This window comes from Clinocottus analis, unplaced genomic scaffold (genome assembly GCF_023055335.1).
Source record: "Clinocottus analis isolate CAN_PGR_092001 unplaced genomic scaffold, fCliAna1.0.p SCAF_16, whole genome shotgun sequence".
In the NCBI taxonomy this organism is placed as follows: domain Eukaryota; kingdom Metazoa; phylum Chordata; class Actinopteri; order Perciformes; family Cottidae; genus Clinocottus; species Clinocottus analis.
Window position 1 is genome coordinate 8,980,992 of NW_027175887.1, and position 26,148 is coordinate 9,007,139.

Consider the following 26,148-nt stretch of genomic DNA (forward strand, 5'->3'; position numbering starts at 1 on the left):
TACAATGTATCCAATGTTGATAAGCTGGAAACAAATCTGTTTGAACTCAAATACAAACAATGCTCACACAAAGTTATTAATGTGTGGGTGTCTGCAATTATATATGTGTGTGTGTGTGTTAAATCACAAATCTAGACTACCATTTCAGGCATTATGAAGCATTATGATAGTTAATGTCCAGCTATCACAGAGAGCAGCAGGATAACAGTGGAGATAAATTGATCTAAGCTGCCACCTTGTGGTTAAAAGTGACCTTTTCAAAGATTACTTTTTTTTCGGGGGTAATAATAATCATCTTTTCGACACCGAGCACAAGTATGTGACCTATTCACACATTTCACCCCTTAATAAAACTATACAAACTCATTTATATACTAAACATATATAAACATGTTAACTCTTGGTTGATACGTCAGTCTAAGCCGGTATCTGTGGCTCTCTTCTCCCGGCTCTGATCAGTGGTGGCCCCTTGATAGTCCCTCTGTCAGGAGCCCTCATCTGAGCTCGCAGTGGAGACCTCAGACCAATGCTGGGGGGAGGCCTCTGCACGGGCCGCTGGGGCCGAGCGAACCTGCCGTCCTGGAGGTCGTCCACAAAACCCTCCACACTGCCTAACTTCAAGGTGAGCTTCCCCAGCTCGTCCTTCAGAGTGTTAAACTGCCGGTAGAGTTCACCCAGGGCATCTGACAGAGGCAGGATCCTGAACACATGCAGAGACATTTGGGAAAGTGCAAATGAGTCAAATATTTGTTTATTTGAATGACCAGTCAGTGTTGTGTTCCAAAAGCTCACATCGGAAATAGGAACATTGTTTATACATGAAGCGTAACCAAGGGAAGATTTCCAATCGGCAACATGAACATGAAAGTCAGGACATTCTGTTAAGTAGAAACAGCTCCACCATGTGCAGGAAACATCAGGAAAACAGACAGAAATAACAGTCCCCTAAAACAAATATTATTGGCACAAATGTATTGAAGGACACCTGCAGTCAGCCTGCAAAGGCCCTGAACTGGTTACTCAGGAATGCTCATTAACTCGCTGTTGGTATCACGGTCCAGAGACTAATCTCTAAAGAAAAGGGTCAACAACTTTACTAACATCTGCATAAACACTGGCTGTGTTTTTCTCGCTTTCTGTTGGCACACTTTCCGTCGTGAGGTCATCAAAAGTTGGCCTTGTGTGTCCAGAACATTAATGGATCAAGTTACTGGCTCTGACAGGTCTGTGGTTGTGTGTCGAGCAAAGTTACATAATTCCTCATTTTGTACGACTGCGAGGAACAATACAATTCTCACTGATGTCACTGATGTTATTCTCGCTCTTACTCAACATTTGGACTTGTTGTTTTTGCCTTCTTGTCTTCACGTCTGCGTCTACAAGTACTGCAATTTCCATTCAGAATCCAGTGTGACTCACCTGTTGTATTCTGGGAGGACAGACGCGTGGTCGTTGATCAGCAGGTCTTTCATTTGGGTTAGAATGGCATATTTCCAGTTGTCCAGTACCTGGGTCAGATTCGAACAAGTCTTTCCGTTGGTGCGATCTGCTGAAGACAGACTTTTATAGTCGGAATAAAGCCAGGTATTTGCCCTGAGCTCCAAACAAAATCTTCATTCAAGTACTTCTCAAAAATGAAAGCTTTTGCTAATCATTTGCAGATGGGAACATGTGGAACAACGAGAGCGACGACATAATCGTCCCTGACCTTTAGGGTCCAAACGTGAGCTTCCCTGGTTCCATTTCTGAGCTACGCATGTTAAGACCATGCATAGCAGGACCACAATCCCCTTCAACATCATTGACCTCGCCGAACAAAAACAGAAATATGAGATGGGTGCTGCTGAGACACAAGTGTACAGTAAAGCAGTGGTAAGTGATAAGTTTACTAATTCAAAAATCAGAAATATTTATTTGATCCTTATCAGTACTTAAAAAAATGAAAAATTTAAATAATAAAAACACATTTCAGGCACATTATACATTTAAACTTGTTTCCAAATAGAATAACTTTAACATTAAAATTATTGTCTGCATAGGTAGTACAATTTTTGAGTAGTGCCACTATATTGTCAAAGTAGTTTAGATTGGGGTATTTCTACTTTTACAAGCAAAGAATGTGAGTACTTCTTCCAGGAAAGATATGCCAGGAAATTTTAAAATGTAAGTTAGCTTCAGACACTTGTTGAATTTCACTTATATTTAGCTGAACTGCAAATGATTAATCTTTTGTGTTCCATATAGATTACGGATGTCTTTTAAACAATTCCTTTTCTGAGATTCACTGTTCTTTGGGTTTTACGATACCTTTCTGTGAAGTAGTGCCAAGGCTCTTTCCCGGTCACAGCAGCAGAACACACTCTGTGGTACGATCCTTCAACAGTGACACAGAAAACATGACCTGGTCAGAACTCTCTTATAACTGCCTCTGTCATCTCCTGGAGCCATCACTGCTCCCACCCACTTCAGTGATGCTGTGAAGACGCACCCCGTTCCTTTAACATGCACACACACACACACACACACACACACACACACACACATACCTAGCTGCTGCTGCACACAACAATTCACCCAAGTCAAAGCTCGCCAAACACATGCACACAACCAAATGCTTTCCAATTCAGTCTCCGTTGCGTCCTGCAGATTACATTGATAAATAACCCTGAATGGGAGGTCCTGATAATCCTCCATCTATGCCCCAGATGTCTTTTAGCTGCTGTGAGTGGTGTAACTGCAATCCCAATGGGCTCTAATCCAGAGAAGGTGTTTGATGTAGCAGTATGGCTCCAGCACGGCATTCTTACTGCCTACTGTAATACAATCTGCGCAACATCTGGGCAACAACAGACCCAGCCAGCAACAGTCCCTTTAACTGTCAGGGATGATCAAAACCCGGACACACACACACACAAACAGTTATTGCATGCTATTCAGTCCACCAAAAGATTCCCTCACCACTGAACTGCAGAGACCCCTGTCTCAGTGTGATTTACTCCATTAGTTTACCAATGTGACACTAATCCACCCCTGATGTGTCCAAATGATTTATGTGGAAATAATCTGACTGTTGATGGAGGATAGATCAATAATCTTGACAGTTTTGGGCTGGAAAATACAGCCGGACTCAAATAAACTGAAAGATATCCATCACCACGGAACATGTTCCTTCTTTTTTTAAATACCGGGCAAAAGAAGTGCTTTAACTTGACAGCTCTGACATAAAATACCTTTCCTAAAAAGAATTTCCAGCTCAGAGCGATTCTTCCATTTGAAAGGCTGTTAATGCTGCTGCATCCTGCCGCTGACGTCTGCAGAGTGCAGACAGGAATGACATATGGCATGCGGGGAAAAGGAATATTGAAGGCCGATGGTCCCTGCCATCTGCACCAACTTTAAACCTGTGAGGCAATTTACTGTACTGTATGCCGTTATAGGATGAATTTCATCCCTAAACTTTACATCTTAACTGCTGAGTATATATACACAATATACACAACCAGTTGGATTCAAATCAAAGAATGGGAACTAAATGCTCTTTAAAGGAAACAGCAGGATTTGAGAGATTTGTTACGAAACTAATCTTACATATCTGATAATATATACTGTCAGCAACCAGTCACAGTAAATTAGTTGGTTTGGAGTGGACCATAATAGTATCATCTGTCTGTCTATCCGCCTGTTTATCTCTTTATCTATACAAGTACGAGTATCTGATTTTGGCTCTGAGACTCCTTAATCCCCCCCCCCCCCCCGCCCCATAAATAATGTTGTTGTTTTTTTTTTTTCATATGTAGCAAATTGGAACTACAATCTATGTCCATGTCCAAGTCATACAATGACAAATAACCTTGAAACTAAGCAACTTTTCAATGCATGACCCTGTGAAGGCATACATTCAAAACTTGTACCATCAGTAAGAAAACTAACAAAATAAATGTACTAGCCCCTGTCATTGTACTATTGTAGAACTATTGCTCATCATTTTTGCAGCAGATAATGTTGTAGCTTGTCAATGAAAAGCTAATTTGTACTGTTTTAATGTGTTGTATGTTGGGTTACTGTAACAATGCATCAATGCATAAACTTACAGGCAAATATAGTGGAGTATAACATCTGCCTATAAAAATGAATATGAATAAAAGTAGCCAAATACATTTATTTGCTTTTTACCTGTGTGCCTTTGTGGAACAGTGAGTGTTCATGCACTTGCACACACATTAATCTTCAATATCAAGAAGGCAAAACTCTTCAAGGCAACTATTTAGACTCCACAGAAAGTTATCTGGAAGCTTCGCTTGTTTTTCTGTTGCACCACGTTAATATGGAAACACATTTACAGCAGCGCTATTGTCCAGTTTAATCACAGCCCCATCTGGACTCCACCAGCAGTCAACGTCGAGCTCCATCTGCAGAGCCCAGTGCAACGCAGCAGAGGAAAGAATGACAGCAGCTGACCCGCACAGCCAGAGAGTGAGATAACCTGGCTTCTCTCTCTCTCTCTCTCTCTCTCTCTCTCTCTCTCTCTCTTTCTCTCTCTCTCTCTTTAACTTGCTGTCAAATTTATTTTCCCAAACGCTGCTAGGTATGACTCACAACAGCACATTACTTCATAACGACTTCATCAGAGGGCAGTTCAACGGAAATGGATCTGGACTTTTAGGCATTGCTTGAATTTCTTTTTCAGTTAATAAGGTGTGTTTTTAATGCTGTGATCATTCCAGTGCAGGAAAGAACATGGAACCGCATAGTTCAGAACATTTGTCAAAAAGAAATATGCCATTTTCCAAAAAAGAGTCATGTCTTTACAAAACCAAAACATGTGGATGAAAAAGCCAACGAGTGCTTCTGTACAAAGCTACATATTGATGATGTACTAATGACATTTTAACGTTAGTCAACGTTAGTTATTTATGTGTGGTTAGTGCGTTTAGCAGTGGTATACCATATGTCTACTGTATAAATCACTCAATCAAACAGAATATTGTGTATCAATCTGCACATATTAAGCGACAAGTTTTTTTTATTTCATTGATTATTTATGTTGGTCGTTATCCACATTATGATCCAATTAAACCTTTACATCTCAGTGGTTTATGTAAGTAAACTACAAACCAGAAGTTATACTTATTCTGGTCAGAGTCACACTCTTGTGTGTATGCTTTGATAAGTGTCTAATCCCCTCACTGTGACTCTCACATGATGAAGAAATCCCACTGCTCGCGCCAGCCACAGGCTAAACTCTGCATGGTTTCTCCACCTCGGCTCACATGCTCCTCTGTTCACACTGTAGTCAAAGCTCTCCCCGTGCTCCACTAATGCCTGAGTCATTACGATCAGCTAAAAAGCACAGGGAGAATCGTCCCCCGACATGAGGAGTTATTTCACGATAAAGAGGAGTCTTCTGCCGTGGTCGAGGAGGGATGCCGCGCAGAATGAGTCTAGTCCGCTCATACCAAAGGTAAGGGGTCACTTTTGAAGTTCTGCTTGAGTTTATTTTAGAACATTGAGTACCTTTCTGTGTAACTGAGTGGCATTAGTTCTCAAAAATCATTTAGTTGCATTCCTGTGTGTCCAAAGGCAAGCTCCGCTAAAGAGGACGGCGAGGAGCTTGGCAAAGTCACCACTGAACGTCACCAAGCAGGGCCAAACAATGGACAGGACGACAGCCCTCTATCGGCTGGCATCCAACCACACGACAGATATTCCTTTATGGACTATTTCCTAAAATACTTCCTGATCCTATCCAATCTGGTGTTCACAGTTCTGGGCCTGGTGGTTCTTGTTCTGGGCATGTGGGGCCTCATCAGCAAACAGTCGTTCGCTCAGGAGAAGATTGGCAGCATCGGCACTGACCCAATGCTGATATTTTTGACTCTGGGCTTTGTTCTGACCATGCTCTGCCTGTCAGGCTGTGTGGGCGCCTTAAGAGAGAACTGCACTTTACTGAAGCTATTTTCCGCTGCAGTGCTGGTCCTCATCACAGCCCAGGTGCTGACCGCCATTGTGGCCTACAGTCTACAAGATCAGGTTGGAGACTACCTGCGGTCAGGGATGTTAGCCGCCATGGTGCGCTACCAGGACGATTTAGATCTGAGATTCATCACGGACGAGATTCAGTCCAATCTGCAGTGCTGTGGGGCAGATAACTACCGTGACTGGGAGCTCAACATGTGAGTAGCAGGTGACTAACATGGATGTATTTACATTTTTAAAAGTTCACTTTGAAGGTACATGATTTCCTTTCCTCAGATATTACAACTGCTCAGCTCCAGGAGTGCTGGCCTGTGGCGTCCCCGCGACATGCTGTGTGGATCCACTGGAGAACGGAACAGTGTGGAACTCTCAGTGTGGTCTGGGAGCCCAGCGGCTGGATGAGTTCAGTGCTCAGAGTGTGATCTTCCTGGGCGGCTGTCTGGGGGGAATGTCTCGCTGGATCGAGCAGCATGAGGGCCTGATTGGGACAGTTGGAATAGTTGTACTGGGGGTCCAGGTTGTGACTCTGTTTATCACCACACGACTGGTAGAGAGCATCCAGTGGCATAAAAGGTATGTCTAACATGGGATTGCGAATATATCCATCCATCCATCATCTTCTGCTTATCCGGACCCGGGTTACAGGGGCAGTCAGACAACCAGTCAGACAACCATGTATGAAAATGTTGTGTTCTGTGCAAAGTGCATTATTTGGCTGGTCGAAAATCTACGTCTTCATTCAGAAAGAAATTCAATCAAAAGAATTGCAGATATTTCATGTTTCAAACTAAATATAACATGTTCATTACATCTACGAAGCAAAGATGTCAAAATGTCAAACTATTCCTCTAAAACACACACACACACACACACCTCACATACATGAACACAAATGGTCGGTTCACTGTAGCTTATCTTATTCCATTCATGGGACATGTGCAGCGACACAAGTTCTCACTTCCTGTGGATTTTTATTACACGGTCTCTCATAGATTCACAAACTCAACCTGTTAATCTGCACATAATGCACCAAAACATGTGAATTATTATTATTTTATGTGTTCACCAATATTCTTTATGGCCACTGAAGGTGAGTTTTTGATGAGATCATTTAAATATTCTGGTTAATCCTCTTCTGAAGACCATGTAGCTCTTACTTATATTGCCAGAATCGTGAATGGCATACTGGGTACCAAATGTCACATGAACTGCAACTAACTAAAGTAAAGACAGCTGATTGTAGGGTTGCAACTACTCATGTTCATTGTTGGTTGATCTGTAGATTTCTGTTTTTGGTTAATTGTAATGTAATATATTCTATTTTTATTAATCAAAATACAAGTCCTAAAACAAAGTGATGTCTCAAAAGTAACCAAGTACATTTACTCATGTACTGTGCTGAAGTCAAATGTGGGTGCCTTATACTTTACCTTAGTATTTCATTTGAATGACGCTTCTACTTCACCTTCTGGGTCTCTGTGGTATTTCAACAAACTGGATTAATGATGTCATCTAGTGGTGGCAGATTGAAGCACAAGCAACTATTCCAATGAGACATACCCTGTATAATGTATTCTATATAAAGCTATAAAGAAGACATGTATCTTTCTATTTATCATTCCTACTTTTAAGATGTACCTAGTATCCCAGGAGGACACATTAGATAAAGTGGTATTCTTCATACTGTCTTGGCTCACTGGTTCAACAGTGAACCACAGTAGTTGTAAACTGCATTCTAAATACCTTGAATGATGACCTTTATTTTGTGATACTAATCAGGAAAACATCAAGAATATAACATTCTAACCTTTGACCAATTCACCCAGGAACATTATTTTTTCCATCAATGTTAGATGTATTATGATATTTATTTTGTTATCTGAGGATGTAGAGATAGGATGTTCCACTTGTGTCATTCTCTTGTGACTGCCCCCACATACGTCTCACATCCTTCAGCCTCTGGAAGTGTTTCTTTGGACTCTTGAAGGCAGATTTTCCTTCTGGTTTCTCGGCCAAACTAAGCAGGCATGCAGCCCGGTGTCAGCCACATGGGCGTGGATTTATGGAGAAGCCTGAGCAGAGAAGTTCACTGGAGTGTGATGAACGTTAAGACGGCTGAGGGGAGGGAAGGGCCGAAACAGCAGTTTCTCTGCTCATCATACTCGCAGACACAACAGCTTCAGCACCATTGTCCTGAATATCTATATTGGCGTGTGTCTATATATGCGTAAATATTTATATACATGTGTATTTTTGTTATAAGAAAAACAAAAAAAAAGGTCTTTGTATTTTTCCATTCCTTAAATATTGTATAACAGTTTGGGAATCACTGTCCGGGCCCAATTCAGATACTGGAGTAAATAACAGGCAGGAAAAGTACAAAATAATCTCTTTTATATATATATATATATATATATATATATATATATATATATATATATATATATATATATATATATATATATATATATATATATATATAATTTAATTTAATTTGATCAAATTTCAGGCTTAGTCAAATGGAAAAGTCTGAAAAGGGAATATCCTCTTTTATGAATAAAAAGAGGAAACAACGGCTCTATATGACTCAGACTTTATTGAAACAAATGTCAACATGTAAAGTGATTTTTTTATTTAAATCTTTAAACTTTAGCTAATAAAATATTAAAATATAAATAATCAGAGTGAAATTATTTCTCAAAGAAATGTTATCAGACTAATAATTTAAAATCACAAACCTATTTCATGATATTCAAAGTTAGAGTTGATTGTAATTGTTACCAAGCATCACTGAACTGATTGTTTATTAATATTAACACTATAAATTCACGTGTGTGTGTGTGTGTGTGTGTGTGTGTGTGTGTGTGTGTGTTCTCAAGAAAGATTGAAACAAAAGAAACGAGGGAAACTCAAAGTTAGTAAAACATTTAATTTCAAATATTATTTTGTACTGTCATCCTCAACTTAAATTGAAATCAATTCCATGTATAGCTCAAAAAAGCACACATTTCATATTGTTGCTGCTATTAATTGCCAATAATTGTGCACGCACGGATATTCAGTGATGTTATGACAATCCAGCATACATCATATAAAAAGAGATCTTCATTTTCTGCAAAAAATTTTTTATAAATCTGACAAAAGTTGGCCTATGTCAACGGAGAAAACATGAATTAGTACAGATTCCCTTCTGTTAGCAAAGTTAAACTCAACCACAAATCATCTTTACACCAGAATATTTCCGGGTTTAGTCAAGATATTTAGTGTATTTACACGTAAATGCACACAGACACAAGTCCACGGGATGACTGTTCCAACAAAGATCATCTATTGTGTGAGCTCGAAGAAAACGCCCCACGAGGAGCAGAGGAAACGGCCCCAGTGCCGGGAAAAAGACAGAGAGTGAGACCTCTGTACTTCCTTTCTCTCACTGTCGCTACCGGTTAAGAGTTACAGTTCAAAGGTTATCAACACCGCGCTACACGCGTTATTGTTTTTTTCTTTTACAGTTTACTTGTAATCCATTGAAATAGAGGGCAGTGACATGGGGAAGAATAAGAAAAACAAAACCACCGAGTCAGGAAAACAAGCGGACAAGTCCGGCCGACATGTTAGGTAACGTCAGTAAACTCGTGTGTCACAGAAACATTACACATGTAACGTTAGCGAGCTAGCGTAAGCTAGCTCAACCGGTTTATGCTAACGTTAGCTGTTTTTAGCTCCCACGTTAGTTGCGACGAACTGTTGCTTCATATTTAAAATCAGACTCAATATGTCAACGTAATCCTTGTAGTTAACGCTCAGTGAGGACACGTAGCTACTTGTATCATGTATGGCATTTAAAGGCTCACCCTTTTCCTTGCTGTTGAATACTTTGTAAACTATATCGGATGTATAGCTACTTCGTACTGTAAAACTATGTTCTCGTTTGACAATTTTGCACATTTTTGTGTGAAACGACCTCTTCTAAAAAACTGTACAGCTCTTCCATTTTGACCATTTGTCTATGTGTCTTCTTTCTTTATCTTTGATTCTTCATTTACGTGTATTTATTTACCAAAGCTAATGTATTGCATGTGTCTTCGCGTTGTGTCTTCACAGTATTAAGAAGCTCAAACAGAGAGATGGTAAAGCCAAAGCCAAACCAGATCACCTCGAACACATCCCATATAGGCTGCGAGAGATTATGAAAAACAAAGAGAAAATGAAAACGGGATCTTCGAAGGCCAAAAAGCTAAAGGAAGGTGAGCAGAGAAGCTTTCTTTAACAACACACTACGTGATGCACATGTGTACCTTTTTTATTGTTTTATCAGTCATGCCATGTTTATACTCGGTGAGGTACTCAGTCTGGTGTCTGTCTCTTTAGCCATCTCCCCCAAAAGGAAACCAGCTGATTTGCAGACTGACGACATACCTGTCCCACATTTTAAGAGGGGAAAGGGAGAAAGTGAGAAGGCATATCTGCGACGCATGGAGAATGCGACAAAACACGTCCTCTTCCTCACCAAGAACCAATTAGAAAGAAAGCCTGAGCTGGAGGCAGACAAACAAGAGGGGCCGGCAGACAAGGGCAAGTCTGAAAAAAAGAAAGAGTGAGTATACCCTGGCTTTGAATCTGCAAAGTTAACTGATGATGTGCATTTGTGCCAACATGAGATGTGAAAGGTTGGGCCAACGGAGTCAGTGATACGCTGTCCTCCTGCTTTTAATTATGTGTAGGTAACTGGTTGGTTTGTTACAAGTGCATTGAAAATGGCCAACTAGGTAATCTGTTGTGGTTGTATGTACTACAACAGACTATCAGCTTTGGTTACAGTCTAAATTCAAGGCAAGGCAAGTTTATTTTTATAGCACATTTCAACAACAAGGTGACTTAAAGTGCTTCACATAAAACCATTAAAAGCATCAAAGCAGTTTTTTTTTTAAATATTCAACAACCAAGTTGCATTTTTATTCTTGAGAATGTTTAGGTGAATAAAGGACAATACTGAATAGATTTTTATTGAACTTTAAAAAAAAGAGTACATTACACATAATAACGGTACACAACCCAATATTCAGTTAAGTTCCAATGATAACAGTAAAGAATAATAGAAACACAGACGTATAAATTATGTTATATTATTTGGCTGATATATATTTTTTTAATCTTTGTTGTCTTTGCAACAGGCATGATACGGTCAGATTACAGAAGCTACAGCAGAAGAAGTTGGACAGACAGGTGGCGCAGATGGAGAAAGAGATGTTCATAGGTAAGGAACATTTCCACTAGAAAGTATGTGAGGGAGCAGCTCTTTCCTCTACAATTGAGTTCAAGTACGCACTGGCCAAATTGCTGGTCCATTTAAGATCATCGCAAGGTAGCCTTCATCTCTGTTTCTAGCTGAGTGTTTCCTAAAACTCCAAGGGATCATCTTCTTTGAATTCTTTAAGTTTATCAGAAAAGTATATCATCCCCAAATCATCTCACTAGGGCAGAAGGATATATTATTGAAGAGATTGTTCAGGTCTTTTGAAATGGGGTATTATGAGGTAGTTTTCTGTAACTGCAGTAGTCGTCCAGCTCTAGTGAGCTTATTGTTACAGTTTTCCAGCCCACAATTCTGCTCAAACCAATCTTCTTTAAAATTAGCGGCTCGCTGGAGCATTTAGTTAAGGTGCCAGATATCTACCATAGATCCTGCTGTAGACCAGAGCAGAGCTGCAAAGAGAGAATTATTGTTTCTCGATTTCTCAGATGATGAAAGCTAAAGTTGCTTTGTGTTGGATTTGTAGATAACACAACACGCCGATGCAAGTATTGCGATCACACCTACTTCTACAACTTGTAACATATTCAAAACATCCATTAATGCTGCTTTAATCACTTCAAACTTATTTTTCATGTATACATTCAATTCTGTATCAGAGAAATGGATGCTATAGTCATAGTGGAATGATGTATAGAACTTGTTTGTGTACTGATTTGTTTGGTTTGTAGATACTGTTCCCTTTGGTGAAGTTGCAATGGCCCCACCATGTTTGAGTGCCAAACCCAAGAAAGCTCCGGTCAAATCTCAGGTAACCGGCTAATATGTAAAATGTCGCGATGTGATCTTCATGCTTGAATAAGAGGTCAACAGCATTGTTTTTCTCCTATGAATATTATCCAGAAGGTGCCAAAGGAGCTGCTACTCAACTCTCTCCTCGGCCACACGGCGGTCTCCACAGTCAAGCCCTCCATGGCCAGGCAGAGAATTATGGAGGAGGAGAGGGTGCGAGTAGTGGAGGCTTACCGTCTTCTTAAGAAACAGAAACAGAAGCAGCATGAGGCCCGGACAGTCAATCTAGAAAAACTCAAGAACCCCCAGTGATGTTTCAGTCAGCACTGAAGAGCAGAAAAACTGACACAGATCGTGAGATAACCATCAACAGACTGTTTGTGTTATGTAACTTTGGAACTGCCAGCGGGGGAGCTGCGTATAATGTAGGGAAAGAAGCAAACATTTGTACCCACTGCCACCAGTATGAGGTAAGCCGTGATCAACATTCACCTGCAACTTTAGCTCCAAATGGAACAGAACTTTCACACTGTTAACGCCTGTTCAAACGTCTGATAAGAAGACCAACTGATCACCTCTAAATAAATACACCTTGACAGGTGATTTGGTTGAATTCTCACCCCTGTAATTGTGTTAAGTTGGATTCACACATTTTTTTTGTATTTGCATCTTTTAGGTAGCCACTAAGACATCATTAGTTATGTGGTAGACAAATTTAAAAAAGGCCATGTCGAGGCAAAGATAAACCTTCAATTGTTCGCTGTGGTCCCACTAGATGGCAGTCCACCTGTCCAAAGCTGGTTCTCTGTTTGTTTGGAGAGCTGACAGAATATGCAGACTTTTAATGTTAAAATGTATTTTTGATGGCAAATTGTGCCTATTTATAAATGTGAATTTATTACTGTAGAATTATTAATACTTTGAAACCGTGTCTCCTTTTGTACATTCCTGAAACCTGAGATCAATAAATCACATCAGCCTTTTTAAATGCGAGCACTCATTAGTGCCTGGCACAGCTATTCACATTAGTAATCCGTGAAAAGGTTTACCCTCACGAACGAGGCCTTTGTTTGAACATTATTCTTGGGACAAACTGTGCAAATTCAGATTGTGTTTGTTGAACAACTTCATCTTTCAAAGCAGCCTCGATCTCAAAGCAAACATTGTGCTTATAATTTTGTTTTTGTTGCAATATTGATGCACCGAATAATAACACCAGATGGCTTCCCCTACTTCTACTGAATCACTGTTGTCTGGTCCACGGCTTCGCAGTCATTTCTGTTTGAGCAGCTTTTTTTGTTTGGTCTGTGTTTGTCCACTGAGGGTTGTCACAGTGACAAGGAAATGCATTAAGTGGGGACAGCTGCTTGTGATTGGTAGCGCTGACTCCCTTGAGCGGCGCTCAGCCACCATTGGTCATTCACCCCCGTGTCCCATGTGCACAAGACAGCTATCCGTATTATCAAGGGAATTACAGTTGCTTCCTGTCAGGTACAGATGTTTTATTTTCAGCTCAAGTCACTTATCAGAAATCAACATTTACTTGAAAAAAGACCATGTATGCTTTTATTTACTCCTATTCAGAGTGACACCTTACCTGTAACCCCTGACTGAGATGCATGGGCACCATCCAGTAACCTGTAGTATTGACTATTGATCTTGAGTTGCCCCGGTCAGTGACATTAGACAGGTAAGATATCAGATGAAATGCTAAGAAAACATCCCATCGAATGTTTTGTTTACATTTGTCTGCTGCTTTTTTGGGCTTTTTTTCCCAGCTCTTTGCATACGTTTTTATATCTACAAGCAGGGGATCAAAGAGCGCACACATAAGGCGTTACACAGTAAAAAATCGTAGCTTTTGTGTTCTGTTCTATATTGCTAATTGGCCTGATTTTTCAGTTTGTGAGCAATTTCCTTTCGGAGCAAGTACTCGTGGCAGCTGACTGCAGAGGATGGTGGGAGTAATTGGGGAAGAGCCTACTCAGCCAGCTGCTAGGCAGCCACAGCTCACTCTGAAGCTCCTAAAGTGTGTACATGTGTGTGCGTGTGTGTGGCAAATTATGTGAATAATTGTTCCTCTCCTTGTCAAAAAGGAAGAACTTGTCGTAAGCCAAAGCAGTTGTCCATGCTAATTTGTCCCTTCACAATAATGTTGTGACTGTGCTCGCAGTTTGCTTACACAGCTATGTCACGAACGTGCGCGCAGAAAAGGCTCCTGGTGGCTTTTCACAGGTTCCACTGTCAGACAATGCAGCTTTTATGAGATTGTTCACAATTTTAATGCCCCAAACTCAAAATGTAAGATCATCCACTCAGTATTTTCCTTCAGATTTTACTGTTTGGCCTGTATATCAGTCCCACAATATCACTCGATGCCACCTAGAATATTCGTAGGCCTTGTCCAGTAGTGTACACGCAGACACGGTAGTACACGGGGGCCCCAGGTGGAGCCATTAAAGCTTATCAAGACAGCATTATGTAAATACCTTATTTGTATCGTGTAGACACTTCCTCTTCCATTATCCACCAGCTGCCCACTCAAAAAGTGTCATTGGTTGAAATCCAAAGATCTAACAGCCAAATGGTATTTAACCTTTTTATAGGTTTAATAAGTTAAGAATATACACTTTTACATACAATTATTTTATCAATTTAAGGCACTAAAACAAATCATGTCTTTCATAGTTTGTTCACCTGTGACATTATATTGTGATTCAAAGTGGTTTACAACAGATTAGCAAATTACAGTCAGTCAATTTGTGACAAGAAAAAGCATTGTATTGGTGAAAACGCAACCATTTTACATGTTTGTGAATTAAAAGCTAACATGTTTCTAACTCAGTGCACGAAATCCTTGTCTAGTTTCTCCACCATCAACCTGCTGTCAGTCAGTTATCACTTGAACATGTATACATTTTACCACTTTGGGATTTCACTTTTTTAGGAACATTAAAAGCAGTGAGAGAACAGTTGTTGCTCTCTCTAAGATATCTTTGAGTGAGGCTACGAGAGCAAAGCTGGTTTTAGTTGTCAGTAAGAAAGTTTAGGGCACTTGTTAACGTGAGAATAGACACACAGTAGAAGAGCTCATTGAGGCCTCTATGCGGTCCATCTCTGATATTGTTAGTGTATTTTCTAATCTAGTATAAGTGACACTCTGCTTACTCAAAACAGACTAGCAGTGCACGAACATCAGAGGAAAATAATGTACAAGACGAAACTGTCTGCTAGAGGAGCTAGTTCACATCACCCCATGCGACTAGAGATTCACTGATTTAGAATGTCAAGCTCCTTGCTCAGGAGGAGAAATGAAGGTACGTTACATTTGATACAAGGAATTAACGAGTGACGAACAAACACCTGGTGGAGATATCATAGCTGTTACAAGGGACATGACGAAAGGCCCCTTTGACTCGCGCTGCGTGCGTGTGTCGGTCCTTAAGGCGGTGAGGACTCGGCCGAGCGAGGCAGCGAGGGGCCTTGAGCTCGAGGCAGCATGGCGTCTTGGTCCATCTGAAGAAACACACAGAGGAGGGATAATTTCGGCAGATGTGACAGAAGGAGATGTTCTGTGGTGTTAAATATTTAGAACTCGCTCACCTTAGTCAGACCTTTGGCGATCAGGGCTATCTCAGTGGGCTGGTACACACAACTCCGTAGCTGACCAGTATACGCGCCGTATGGAGACACTGGCTTTGTAGGCTGGCCATTATCCACACCGTATGGAGACACTGGCTTTGTGGGGACTGGGAGAAGAAAAGGAGGACGATGATTACAAAATTAAAAAATGTGTTTGTTGCAATGGCCATCCATTATTTTGCTTTTTTCCTCATTATTATATTGTATATTTAAACTTAACACAAGATCAACATTGAAACAAATATGCAAAACAAACACGTTTCAGACATCTTTCATTGTAGGATCACACATTTACTCAAACTGACCTGTTAAGGGATTCAATATGTCATATGTATGTATGTGAGGATAAATCAGAAGCCTTGCACAGGTTTGATTTTGTCAAACTTTAAAAGCACCTTTTTGTATATTCTGTAAAACTGTTTGCTCCGTGACAAAAGGTGAATTCCCACAGTATATGTGCATTCATGCATCATTTAATTGGAGCGCTGTCCTGCTGACTCATTCCGATTTGTAATGAGGATTCAGCACCTCAACATAATGTAGTGGAGTTCATTGTAAGTTGATGTCAAACCACTGTGTGTCATGCTGTACCCGCTGGAGGCTCGTCCATAGAGAAGGCTTTATTCTCCATGTACACGTTCTGGTGGGCTGGCTCCGGCTCCGGCTCTGCCACCTTACCGATGCTGTCATAAACCAGGCTCCTGGTGGGATAAACATGATCTCCATCGATTGGCTGCTCCTGGTCTGGATCCTCTTGGGTCAGTAAGCAGATTTCTGGGATGGCGTAGAGGAAGAGGAACACCCAGGCATTTGACACCACGGCTATAGCCAGCGTGGGGTCGTCCCAGCTGGGGTTGCCGACCACTCTGTTCCCATGGATGTACATGACGATCCAAGATACCCAGATAGTCAAGGTGAAGAGCCCCGAGACCAGGATGAAGGCGCCATCTCGCCGCCACTGCTTGTGCTTATGCGTCAGTGAGGGCACAGCCATCACCACCACGGCGAGCAGCAGAACCATCACATAGATCAGTGCCAACACAAAGTCGCTGTTAGCAATGCTGCAGGACGAGTCCGAGAGGATTACACCTGTGGGTGGGCTCCTGACCCCGGTGATGATGAGCCACTCGGTGTTGATGATCACCTCGACCATCCACAGAGCCAGGGCTCCCAGGCATAACATCCAGCTCCTGGGCCCCCGGCCCCTTCGCTCCAGCAGGGCGAGCCACAACCCGTGCATCACCAGGCAGGCGAGACAGCCCGAGAACAGTACCCCAAAGAGGAACCTGCGTGCAGCACAGCTGGTCGAGTACCGACCTACAATAAAGGCAAAGGTGAGTCCAAAGAGTCCCAGCGTGAAGACCAGAATGCCGGCCTGCAGGGCCACCATACCCTTTCTCTTCTTGTCTGTGACAAACGGTAAGCTGGCTATGAGGGTGACCAACAGAATGAAGGAAGTCACCACACCAGCAGCAGCAACAGCCTCCACCACGACCCCCCACAGAGTCGTCAGGTCACATAGGTTGTAATACATGGAGCTGAGACTGGACCCACATCCCTTTGGAGCACTGGTTGGTCCCATGGCTTCACTGCAGATTTGGAAAAAGTGCAGCAACAAAAAAACAAAGCTGATTAAACATGCATGGAAAGACAAATAAAAGCGGTTTCCGTGTTATTACTGTCACACTAAACAAACTGTTCCATCCACATCGTACTATAAGCCAGTTGTAAAAATGCTGTTTGACATGAATTGAATTGAGTGTCTAGAGAATCTAAAACTTACAGCAATTTGCCTTCTCTGTTTTTAATTAGGACATTGGACCTTGTTGTAGGATCATAACAACTCTGTCTAGCCTTGCAACATCATCTAGTTTAATGAGGCATAATTTTAATGAGTACTTATTACCCACACAGCATCCCAGAGTTTAATTCAAAGGAAAAACGTTAATCGGCTTTAGTTCAAATAATCATTCCACTGTCAACGTAATACTATTTCCATCATGTAGCATCCACAAATATACACGTCCATGTGTCAGTTCAGCCTAAAACTGATCAAATTACTTTGTCAATATACAGTTGAAGCCACGTACTCCAAATTTGGTGATTTTTAAATTTGAGGCAGACATTAAATGCTCATGTATGTATTGAGAAAATCACCCCTCCTTTATTTAAAAAGATGATTGAGCAATTTTATATATATATATATATATATATATATATATATATATATATATATATATAATATAATATAATATAATGTTTCACAAAGCTAAAAGTGCCATTTAAAAACAAACGATCATGAAAAGTTTCCATTTCGTCAAATATTCATCTTTCAATCATTTTAGAAGGGCACATTAAAGTCCCAGGCGAAACGCGGTATGGTATATAGTTATTAGTTAATTAGTTATAACCTCACGGCAGCATAGAGTGATATATTTTACAAGCCTGTTGGGCTTCTTACCTGGTCTGATGACGCAGAGCAGCTCCGCTCCAACAGGTGACTCAGGTGAATGTAGTCCGGCACGGTTAACCCAACCGTGTCTGAAATATTTCCCGAGTATTAACAGCCTGCAGACGGATGTTTGGATCGATTTCTAAGCGTTTTAAATGTTCACTTCATTGGTGCACGGGCTGTTTTTTCTTCTTCTGGGGGCGCAGTCATGGACAGTCCTCCACCTGCCCTCTGCTCCTCAGCTGTTACTGAACCACGTTGTGACGAACTCACCGGCAGCCGCGTCAAGAGGAGACTATAGGTGTCTTTTGAGTTGTTGGTATTCTGTGAATGTAATACTTTTAACCACTCTGTCGCTTCATCCAGCCTCTCACAGCTTTGCATATTCTCTGAGATTATAGCTCGCGGCCTATTTATGCGTTTCAGGCCGATTATATGCAAACAAAGGGACCATTCTCCTCTGAAGTCAGACATTACCACCGGTATACGGACTGTGCAACATCCCCTGCGACATGGTCGACACTTTGATATCAGATTCATTGGTGATTAATGGCTTTTATTAATTGAATCAGTTATATGATTATTCTTTACAAATATATTTATCATGGAGAGAGTAGATGTCTTACTGCAGTTTATACATATGTGTAACATATGTGTAATGTGTAATGTATAACCAATTTCATTTGCTTTTTCAATCAAAATGCAGTACAGCTGTTTCAAACGCTTTTCAATTTACTCTACAAATTAAATGACTACACTTTGAATAATTTAACAACACTCTCAGACTAAGTATTTCGAAATGGGCTATAGGTTACTGTAAAGGCTACAGTCAAGCAGTATTGGACTGCTTAAGCAGTAACTTTAGGAGTGCAAATAGCGTGTCAGTGCATTTCTGAAAACAAAATGTGTGCCATCAATCTCTATGAAAATATAAAACCCCAAATAAACACTGGCAAACTACTTGATACCTTCAGGCCTATGCTCTAAGCAGCATTTGTAAAGGAATGATTGTCCTAAGCTTTTTAAACCAAGATCAATGTAACTGTTCAAGTCCGCGGCATTGCACTTTCAGTTAGATGGGAAAAGGCCAACATGCAGTTGTTCAATTTAAAAAAGATCCAACAATGGAATGAATACATTACTCATAAACAACATGCATCTTGGGAAATCTATTCACACTTGAGTCTACTTCTTTTTCAGGACTTCAAATCATCATGAGCCTTTGCAGAGCCACCTGGTGGAACATATTGTTACAGGAGAGATGGACTCCTGTGTTTCATAATCAAACCAGGCGACAACAACAAAACAGATTTTGTTATTGATCTCTTTATAGGCTATGTCACTTAACAGCCATTTGACAAATAGGAATATTGACGGATGTCATTGATTTAAAGCTTTTAAATTGTCTTCACTCAGTAATATTTAGAAATCTGCTAAAACACTGTGAAATATATGAACTATCACAGTAAATCTCTCTGTTTGCTTGTTGGCCTCAATTTTGTACATATATAAAATCACAAAACTTCTGTTCTCATCTGTGTTGCTTATTTAGTGGTTGCGGTTAGGAAACAAATAAATAGCCCCAATAATACATTAGCTTGTGTTTATTTGCTGCCTATAAGAAGCAGGCAGTCAGTTTGAGACCTTACAACAGAAAGCTGTTTATTAAACACATGTAATGACACTTGATGCATCCAACATGTCAAATGTTTGATTATATAAAAAGTCATTTGTGTCGCGTTTTGGAGACCTGGTTGTGTAGTGCATCCCCTCTGGGTTCAGCACAAGAGTAAGGTCATGCAGGACACCTTGCTGAAGCGCATTCTGGCATACAGCCTGATACTAAACATACTGTTTATGCTGCATGATGGAGCCCCCTGTGGTGCATCGATCCCTCAATGGATCCCGTCCCGAGGCGTGCTCTCACAAACCATGGATTTGTTAGCAGATTCTTAAATAGGTGCTGATCTCAAAGGAGAGAGCGGTGTGACCTTAATGAAGGGCATGCCCTTTTCAGAGGCACACATAAAGTGGGCTTTTTTTTCTGATTTCATTACGTAGCTCAACGGCAGTTGCCTGAATTGTGTACACGGCTTTGAGCTTTGAACCAATTTAAACCCACTATGTAAGTATATAAGATGAAAGATATTTGTATTGTCATATGCACAGATAATAGACAGTTACTCCGTACAGTGAAAAAAGCATTTTGCTAGGTCCTCCTTACACACAGAATTACAATGAACTTAAGGTAAAACTAGTTAGAACTATAAGAATACAAACAACTTTGCTATAAATGTGAATAGTATAAAAAAACTATATATAAAATAAGGTACACACATATGACAACAGTATTCACTGAGTGTATGAAGTGCATTTTTACAAATATATCAAGTTGTGACATGAGGGCACAGCAGCAGCCATTCACATCTCAATGAGTTGAGGGACCAGAATACAGTGTTGACCAATATTTTCACACAGAAGTCTCAGTATTTGCATCGTTATAGATTCATAGCATTGATATAAAGCATCTTTACCAACCTCCAGAAACAAATAAAAGATACCACGCTACAGTGAGATGCAGTGCCTTGTCGTAGTCTCGTCCATTTTATTGCAGCAGGCTTCATTAAGGCACCTCAGCAGCACCGCTTTCCTCCGAGAACTTGTCAGGTTATTCATAGCCGTGACTCAGGTCGGGGTCTTGTAGGACGTCTCCTGTCCTGCATTTCTGCCGCAGCCTGGCAGCCCTTGGGGCAACACCACAACCCAATTCACTCTGAAATGATGTCTGTCCCTGTCGGTCTCTCGGTTGTGGGCATGCTAGATTTGAAGCTATTTTAAACACATCCATCACCTTGCAGAATGTTAGTATGAATATTGTGATTGAACTAATGGGCTAGTCAGATGCAATGATTCAAACTATATATATGAGATCCATATGATCTTATCTGTTTGGGAAGATTTTTAAGTCTCTGTATTGACCGACCCCTCTCTGACAGATGAATGCTAACTGAGGGATGCATAAATGGCAGCGCAGACATCTCTTTGAGCCATGACCTGAGGCAATATCTGTGGTTGCCGTTTCACATTGAAGCTTATTTCTGTTGTTTCCCAGTTGCTGTGTGTTATTCTATGATGTGTGGCTCTCTCGTGTCAGGAGGCAGCTGAGCGTACTTTGAGTCGTTATAGTGTTGCATATTGATTATAGCTGAGAGGATAGTATGTTCCCTGCAAGCAGCAGACCATTAACTCCACATCCATCTGGAATTTGTACCACACACATTTATTAAACCCTTTGCCCTCTGTGAGGTTTGTGATGCATCGACTGCAACTTAAATATAAACTTTACCATCCGAAAAATCCTGATTGGCAGTATAATTTGATCAACAGAGCTTGCCCTTAATTGACGAGCAGACCCAGCACCAATGAAATCATCCTTTCATTAGTGAGATTAACATGCCATAAGAGGAATAATTACTCATCTGAAAAAGTCCTTTGAAAATGGATTATGGAATTTAACTGACTGCAGTTTGTCACACTTATTAGAACCTTAATTAGTCTTGGCAGATAGTCTCAGTGGCAACCTCCTGCAGTAATGGACTTATTAGATGACGCTGATTGTCCTTAACTTAGATATCGTAAACAAGGTTTTGTAGTCCAGAGATTTGCTGCATGCTGAGTGCCATTAAAACGTGAAACTATGTTAATATTGATTGTTAATAGTGCAAAAAAACAACAACATTAAGCTGAGTTTGTCGATGGCTTGGTGCCAATGATCAATGCCATGTAACTTCCAAAAGGGAGAAATTCAAAATCAAAGCTGTCGCTATAGCAACGCCCCTGCCAGATTCCACCAATCAATGGAGTCCGTGGGGTTGCGAGATGCGCCAGGGAAAGGCCAGCGTCCTACATAAAGAGTGTGGGACAGGGAGCCGGGCGGCACACACGGGGCAACAACACCTTTCTGCAAGCTCACAACCAAGGCACAGCAGCGAGAAGAAGAGTCAGGAGAAGAGTGGAAGAGAGGAGGAAAGGACAAAGGAAGAGAGGCAAGGAATAACTGAGAAGATATGGTTCGCTCATGTGGAGAAGGGATCCCTGCCCGGGTCTATGTGGGCACCCTGCTCCTCTTAACCCACTCTGTCACAGTTAGAGGAGGTAAGATATAACAAAAGGAATTTGCACTTTCAACTGATTGGGTTTGAAAGAGTCATATCACCTTTGCATCTTTTTTCTTCTTCTTTTCTTTATTTCATATTCTACATTTTAAGAGAAGCTGTGTTGTTCTATTTCAGTCCAGCTTCCCCCATACTGTCAGTGGGTAGTAGGGCACAGCATGAATGCGTGGCTCGTGCTCGGCCTCAGGGCAGCGGATGAGTATTTATCTATTCTACTTATGCTGTCCTCATCTATCTGTCTGCTCGGTGCAGGGAAAGACAGCCAAGTCCATTTGCTGCCTGGCATTGTGCCGGCTTGGTAATACAGTACAGTTAGCGCAGAAGGAAAGCTTTTCTGACTTCTTAATAAAGAAGATTGGACTTTGACTGATTTTGACCAAAGCTATTGTAGGCCACATTCCTGTGCTGTCACATTGGACTCCATTGGACATTCCTTGTGAGCGGCGCAAACTCATCTAAAACTATATAAAGGGAATGTGTATACCATTTATTTATTATTTTTTTCTATATGTTCAGCTGTTCTCAGCTTGAGTGGAAGATACACGGAAAGATTATTGTTCATAACTTTAAAAAATATATATTTTGAATAGAATATCTCCGATGTCTTGTCTTTCAGAATAGACATGAAAACAGATATACCGTTTGCCCAGTTGTGACACATTTGGTGATATTTCTATTGGCTTTGGTGTGCCAGAACCATTTGTCGAAACACACCCTAACACCATGCTCAGCTGGTTTAGGGTGCTGGCTAATTGGAAAAGGGTTACTTTGAAGTGGGGGCGCTTGATTGTGGTAGATATATGAGGACTGAGACATTCCAGGGAGCCAATGTGCTCCCCTTGTGTCTCATTAAACCCACAGTAATAGGCCAACAAGGCTGCCGATGGCTGTGGCAGAATGGAAACAGCAGCTTGTCACGCTGAGTCTTTCATGTGTGATTCTCCAGTATGTGACTTTTATACTTGCACACAAGAAAGCCCGTAGAAGCAATCATCTGCAATGGCGCTGCAAACTCAGGATTCTTCTCTGAGCGCGTTGTGTCGAAGTTTTCTGACTCAGCCACCTGGCTTTTTAGATGAGACCAGAAGAATAGAATAATGTGCAAGTCAGCTTTTTCACTGACACATATTATCAGTTGCAGTTTAGTCGATGAGTTATGGTGTGCTTTTCCAGTTCTTGCTCTGTCAAATCTGATGGAAGATTAAAGCATTTGAATTCTGCTGTGAAATATTGGAAAGCAGATTCAGACTGATGCAAATTATGGCGATGAAAATAAGAATGAATTTCCGCTACGAATGAATGAAACTGTGGCTGACACGTTTAAATATTGATGTGTTTATTTTTTCATATGTAAAGTGCTACGAGTTCATCATCTTGCACTTCCTTTACACAGCAGCCCTGAAGCAGGAGCTGGCATTGGACATCGGGGCCACGGTGCTGAATCACTCCATGAGCTTGGTGCAGCGCATGGAGACCCTGCTGGCCCTGGGGAACAGCAGTGATGTCACTCTCCGGGTGCAGACCATCAACACGGACGAGGTAAAGGTGATCCAGGCCCACAGCCTAGTCCTCACGCTGCAGAGTGACGTGTTTGAGGAACTGCTGCTCAGTCGCAACAGCAGCGCTGTTGTTTTGAGGGAGACGCCCGACTGTACGGCTGTCTTTGACAAGTTCATCAGGTGAGGGGTGACTCCGGTTGTAATCGTTTGTTTAGAGATAATCAAGTTCAATTAAATGGAACCAATCAAGAAACTGTGGAGCAACTTGTAGATGCTTTTGTGTTTTCCACAAGTATAAAGTTTCGCACCATTTTGCCTCTCCCTTTGGAGAAGTGAGATGCTCCATCTTGTGAAATATTCTAAAATTACACTTTCGGTTTGTGGCTCACAGTCGAAAATCGGACAGTGTGGGTTTATTCGGTGACTCAGATGTGAGGAGAGGAAACAAGTAGTATGCCTTGTTGAGAAATATGTTGTATGGATATATATATATATATATATATATATATATATATATATATATATATATATATATATATATATATATATATATATATATATATATATCTTATGTCTTTAAATGACTATTTGGCCGTGTTTCTCTCTTGCAGGTATCTGTACTGCGGTGACATCTCACTACGGCTAGATCAGGCCATTTCTCTGCATAAGCTGGCCAGCAAGTATCATGTGTGGGGTTTGCAACAAGGTCTGACCCAGTATATGACCCAGCATCTGTCTAGTGATTCGCCCAATGGCCACGTGATCGGCTGGTACAACTATGCATTACAAATTGGGGACGTGGTCCTGCGGGACAGCTGCCTGCAGTACTTGTCCTGGAACCTGTCTTCTGTGCTGCAGAGCGGAGAATGGGGCTCCATCAGTGAGGACCTGCTCCTCTCCTTGCTCCAGCGCTCTGACCTTATTCTGCAGAGTGAGCTGGAGCTCTACGAGGCACTGGAGGCCTGGATTAGCCAGAACCAGCCCATCAGTTCCACAGTCGAAAGCGCCTTAAGGGCTGTTCGATACGGCATGATTCCCCCTCAACACCTCTTCCGTCTTCAGAAGCAATCCCCCCTCCTGCAGAAGCATTACGAGTCCATCCGCGATCTACTCTACCTAGCGTTCCAATTTCATTCGGCCTCACCTATACAACTGGCCAAGTACTTTGATGTCAACTGCAGTATTTTCACTCCTCGTAACTACCTGTCCACCTCCTGGGGTTCCCCTTGGGTCATCAATAACCCCACCCGTGATGACCGCAGTTTCAGCTTCCAGACCCAGCTCGGGCCCAGCGGCCATGACTCCAGCAAGAGAGTGACCTGGAACGCCCTTTTCTCCCCCCGCTGGCTCCCAATCAATGCCAGGTCAACCTATACTGAGCTTGGGGCCATGCAACCTACACGCACAGAAACAGGTCGACCTCGCATCATTGTGACGCCAGCCACTTCTAGTCCAGACTTTGCCGGTGTGAGTTTCCAGAAGACAGTGATCGTGATGGCAAGACAGCAAGGAAAAGTGGTGGTTCGTCACGTCTACAACTTCCACCAAAGCACAGAGGAGGCCGGGGATTTCCTGGTGGATGCCGACCTGCAGCGCCGTGCATCAGAGTACCTCATTGACAGCTCCCTCTATCTGCACATTGTAATAAAACCTCTCTACCACACTCTCATTGTTGCCAAGAAGTAAAAGACAGGAATATGGTGTGGCCTTATCATCGGTTATACACCCTCCACACAAACGTATGCATATTCCAAAGTTAACTCATCACATAGCACGTGTTTATGCATCCACTCTGTGACATCTCTATTTAGCAAGGAGGTGTTTTCTCCAATGAAAGAGTCACAATTTAATGGCTTAGCAGTGATTATCACAATGTTGATGGTTGGTTTTCAAGTATTTAATGCATACTTAGACAAAACAAAAAAAAAAAGTATTGTACTGTATTTGTTCAGGTATTCTGTAGTCCCGTAGTTTGTTACTTGAATCTATGTGATGGTTTATGTTATTAGCATCGGTATTAGAGGGATTTTGCTATGTCGTTATTATTTCTATGCATTTCACTATTCAGCAGTCAAACTTAGGTTTTTAGTTCTTGACAAATTATATCCTGTGACATACACCAAAATGCTTGTTTGTTGTTTACCTAAAAAATGTGTAAATTGAAGTGCAATCCCATGATTAGTATTCATTTGTATGCTCTCCTGATGTAGTTTTTTCTTCTTCTAGTATTTATTGTTGTACAGGCGTTTTATCCAGCGTTTTATCCAGCTTTAAAATAAACTACACAAGTATGTGATTTTCGTCCCGATACAAAAAAAAAGGTTAATAAAAGACAATAACATAAAACATAAGATAAAATAA

The 26,148-nt window shown here is 41.3% G+C and overlaps 4 protein-coding genes across 4 annotated transcripts; 3 read left to right on the plus strand and 1 right to left on the minus strand.

Annotated features, from left to right (window-relative positions):
* Nucleotides 1-5,371: 5,371 nt before the first annotated feature.
* tspan10 (tetraspanin 10) lies at nucleotides 5,372-6,559 on the plus strand. The gene is made up of 3 exons (XM_068579486.1): nucleotides 5,372-5,461; nucleotides 5,581-6,173; nucleotides 6,253-6,559. The coding sequence occupies exons 1-3, from the start codon at nucleotides 5,372-5,374 to the stop codon at nucleotides 6,557-6,559; spliced, it is 990 nt and encodes a 329-aa protein (XP_068435587.1).
* Nucleotides 6,560-9,421: 2,862 nt separating this feature from the next.
* ccdc137 (coiled-coil domain containing 137) lies at nucleotides 9,422-14,923 on the plus strand. Its single transcript, XM_068579481.1, has 6 exons — nucleotides 9,422-9,591; nucleotides 10,078-10,220; nucleotides 10,345-10,570; nucleotides 11,148-11,230; nucleotides 11,959-12,038; nucleotides 12,131-14,923. The coding sequence occupies exons 1-6, from the start codon at nucleotides 9,521-9,523 to the stop codon at nucleotides 12,329-12,331; spliced, it is 804 nt and encodes a 267-aa protein (XP_068435582.1). The 5' UTR covers nucleotides 9,422-9,520; the 3' UTR covers nucleotides 12,332-14,923.
* Nucleotides 14,539-18,352, minus strand: LOC137787184 (G-protein coupled receptor family C group 5 member C-like). Its single transcript, XM_068579480.1, has 4 exons — nucleotides 18,123-18,352; nucleotides 16,253-17,250; nucleotides 15,623-15,768; nucleotides 14,539-15,535 (listed from the first exon to the last, which is right to left on the minus strand). Exons 2-4 carry the CDS (start codon nucleotides 17,241-17,243, stop codon nucleotides 15,461-15,463), a joined length of 1,212 nt encoding a protein of 403 aa, XP_068435581.1. The 5' UTR covers nucleotides 17,244-17,250; nucleotides 18,123-18,352; the 3' UTR covers nucleotides 14,539-15,460.
* A 3,678-nt stretch (nucleotides 18,353-22,030) lies between these two features.
* btbd17b (BTB (POZ) domain containing 17b) lies at nucleotides 22,031-26,083 on the plus strand. Its single transcript, XM_068578877.1, has 3 exons — nucleotides 22,031-22,268; nucleotides 23,682-23,967; nucleotides 24,399-26,083. Exons 1-3 carry the CDS (start codon nucleotides 22,181-22,183, stop codon nucleotides 25,471-25,473), a joined length of 1,449 nt encoding a protein of 482 aa, XP_068434978.1. The 5' UTR covers nucleotides 22,031-22,180; the 3' UTR covers nucleotides 25,474-26,083.
* Nucleotides 26,084-26,148: the final 65 nt, after the last annotated feature.

What these genes read in the sequence shown, in the direction of transcription:
- LOC137787184 (XM_068579480.1), bottom strand. Translation starts at nt 17,243, where the DNA reads ATGGGACCAACCAGTGCTCCAAAGGGATGTGGGTCCAGTCTCAGCTCC. An exon ending in TATGGACGAGCCTCCAGCGG is followed by an intron (nt 15,769 to 16,252) that starts GTACAGCATGAC and finishes TTCTTCTCCCAG; the next exon opens with TCCCCACAAAGCCAGTGTCT. An exon ending in TCGCCAAAGGTCTGACTAAG is followed by an intron (nt 15,536 to 15,622) that starts GTGAGCGAGTTC and finishes GTGTTTCTTCAG; the next exon opens with ATGGACCAAGACGCCATGCT.
- ccdc137 (XM_068579481.1), top strand. Translation starts at nt 9,521, where the DNA reads ATGGGGAAGAATAAGAAAAACAAAACCACCGAGTCAGGAAAACAAGCG. An exon ending in AAGTCCGGCCGACATGTTAG is followed by an intron (nt 9,592 to 10,077) that starts GTAACGTCAGTA and finishes GTGTCTTCACAG; the next exon opens with TATTAAGAAGCTCAAACAGA. An exon ending in GGAGAAAGAGATGTTCATAG is followed by an intron (nt 11,231 to 11,958) that starts GTAAGGAACATT and finishes TTTGGTTTGTAG; the next exon opens with ATACTGTTCCCTTTGGTGAA.
- btbd17b (XM_068578877.1), top strand. Translation starts at nt 22,181, where the DNA reads ATGGTTCGCTCATGTGGAGAAGGGATCCCTGCCCGGGTCTATGTGGGC. An exon ending in CTCTGTCACAGTTAGAGGAG is followed by an intron (nt 22,269 to 23,681) that starts GTAAGATATAAC and finishes TCCTTTACACAG; the next exon opens with CAGCCCTGAAGCAGGAGCTG. An exon ending in GTCTTTGACAAGTTCATCAG is followed by an intron (nt 23,968 to 24,398) that starts GTGAGGGGTGAC and finishes TCTCTCTTGCAG; the next exon opens with GTATCTGTACTGCGGTGACA.
- tspan10 (XM_068579486.1), top strand. Translation starts at nt 5,372, where the DNA reads ATGAGGAGTTATTTCACGATAAAGAGGAGTCTTCTGCCGTGGTCGAGG. An exon ending in CTAGTCCGCTCATACCAAAG is followed by an intron (nt 5,462 to 5,580) that starts GTAAGGGGTCAC and finishes GTGTGTCCAAAG; the next exon opens with GCAAGCTCCGCTAAAGAGGA. An exon ending in CGTGACTGGGAGCTCAACAT is followed by an intron (nt 6,174 to 6,252) that starts GTGAGTAGCAGG and finishes TCCTTTCCTCAG; the next exon opens with ATATTACAACTGCTCAGCTC.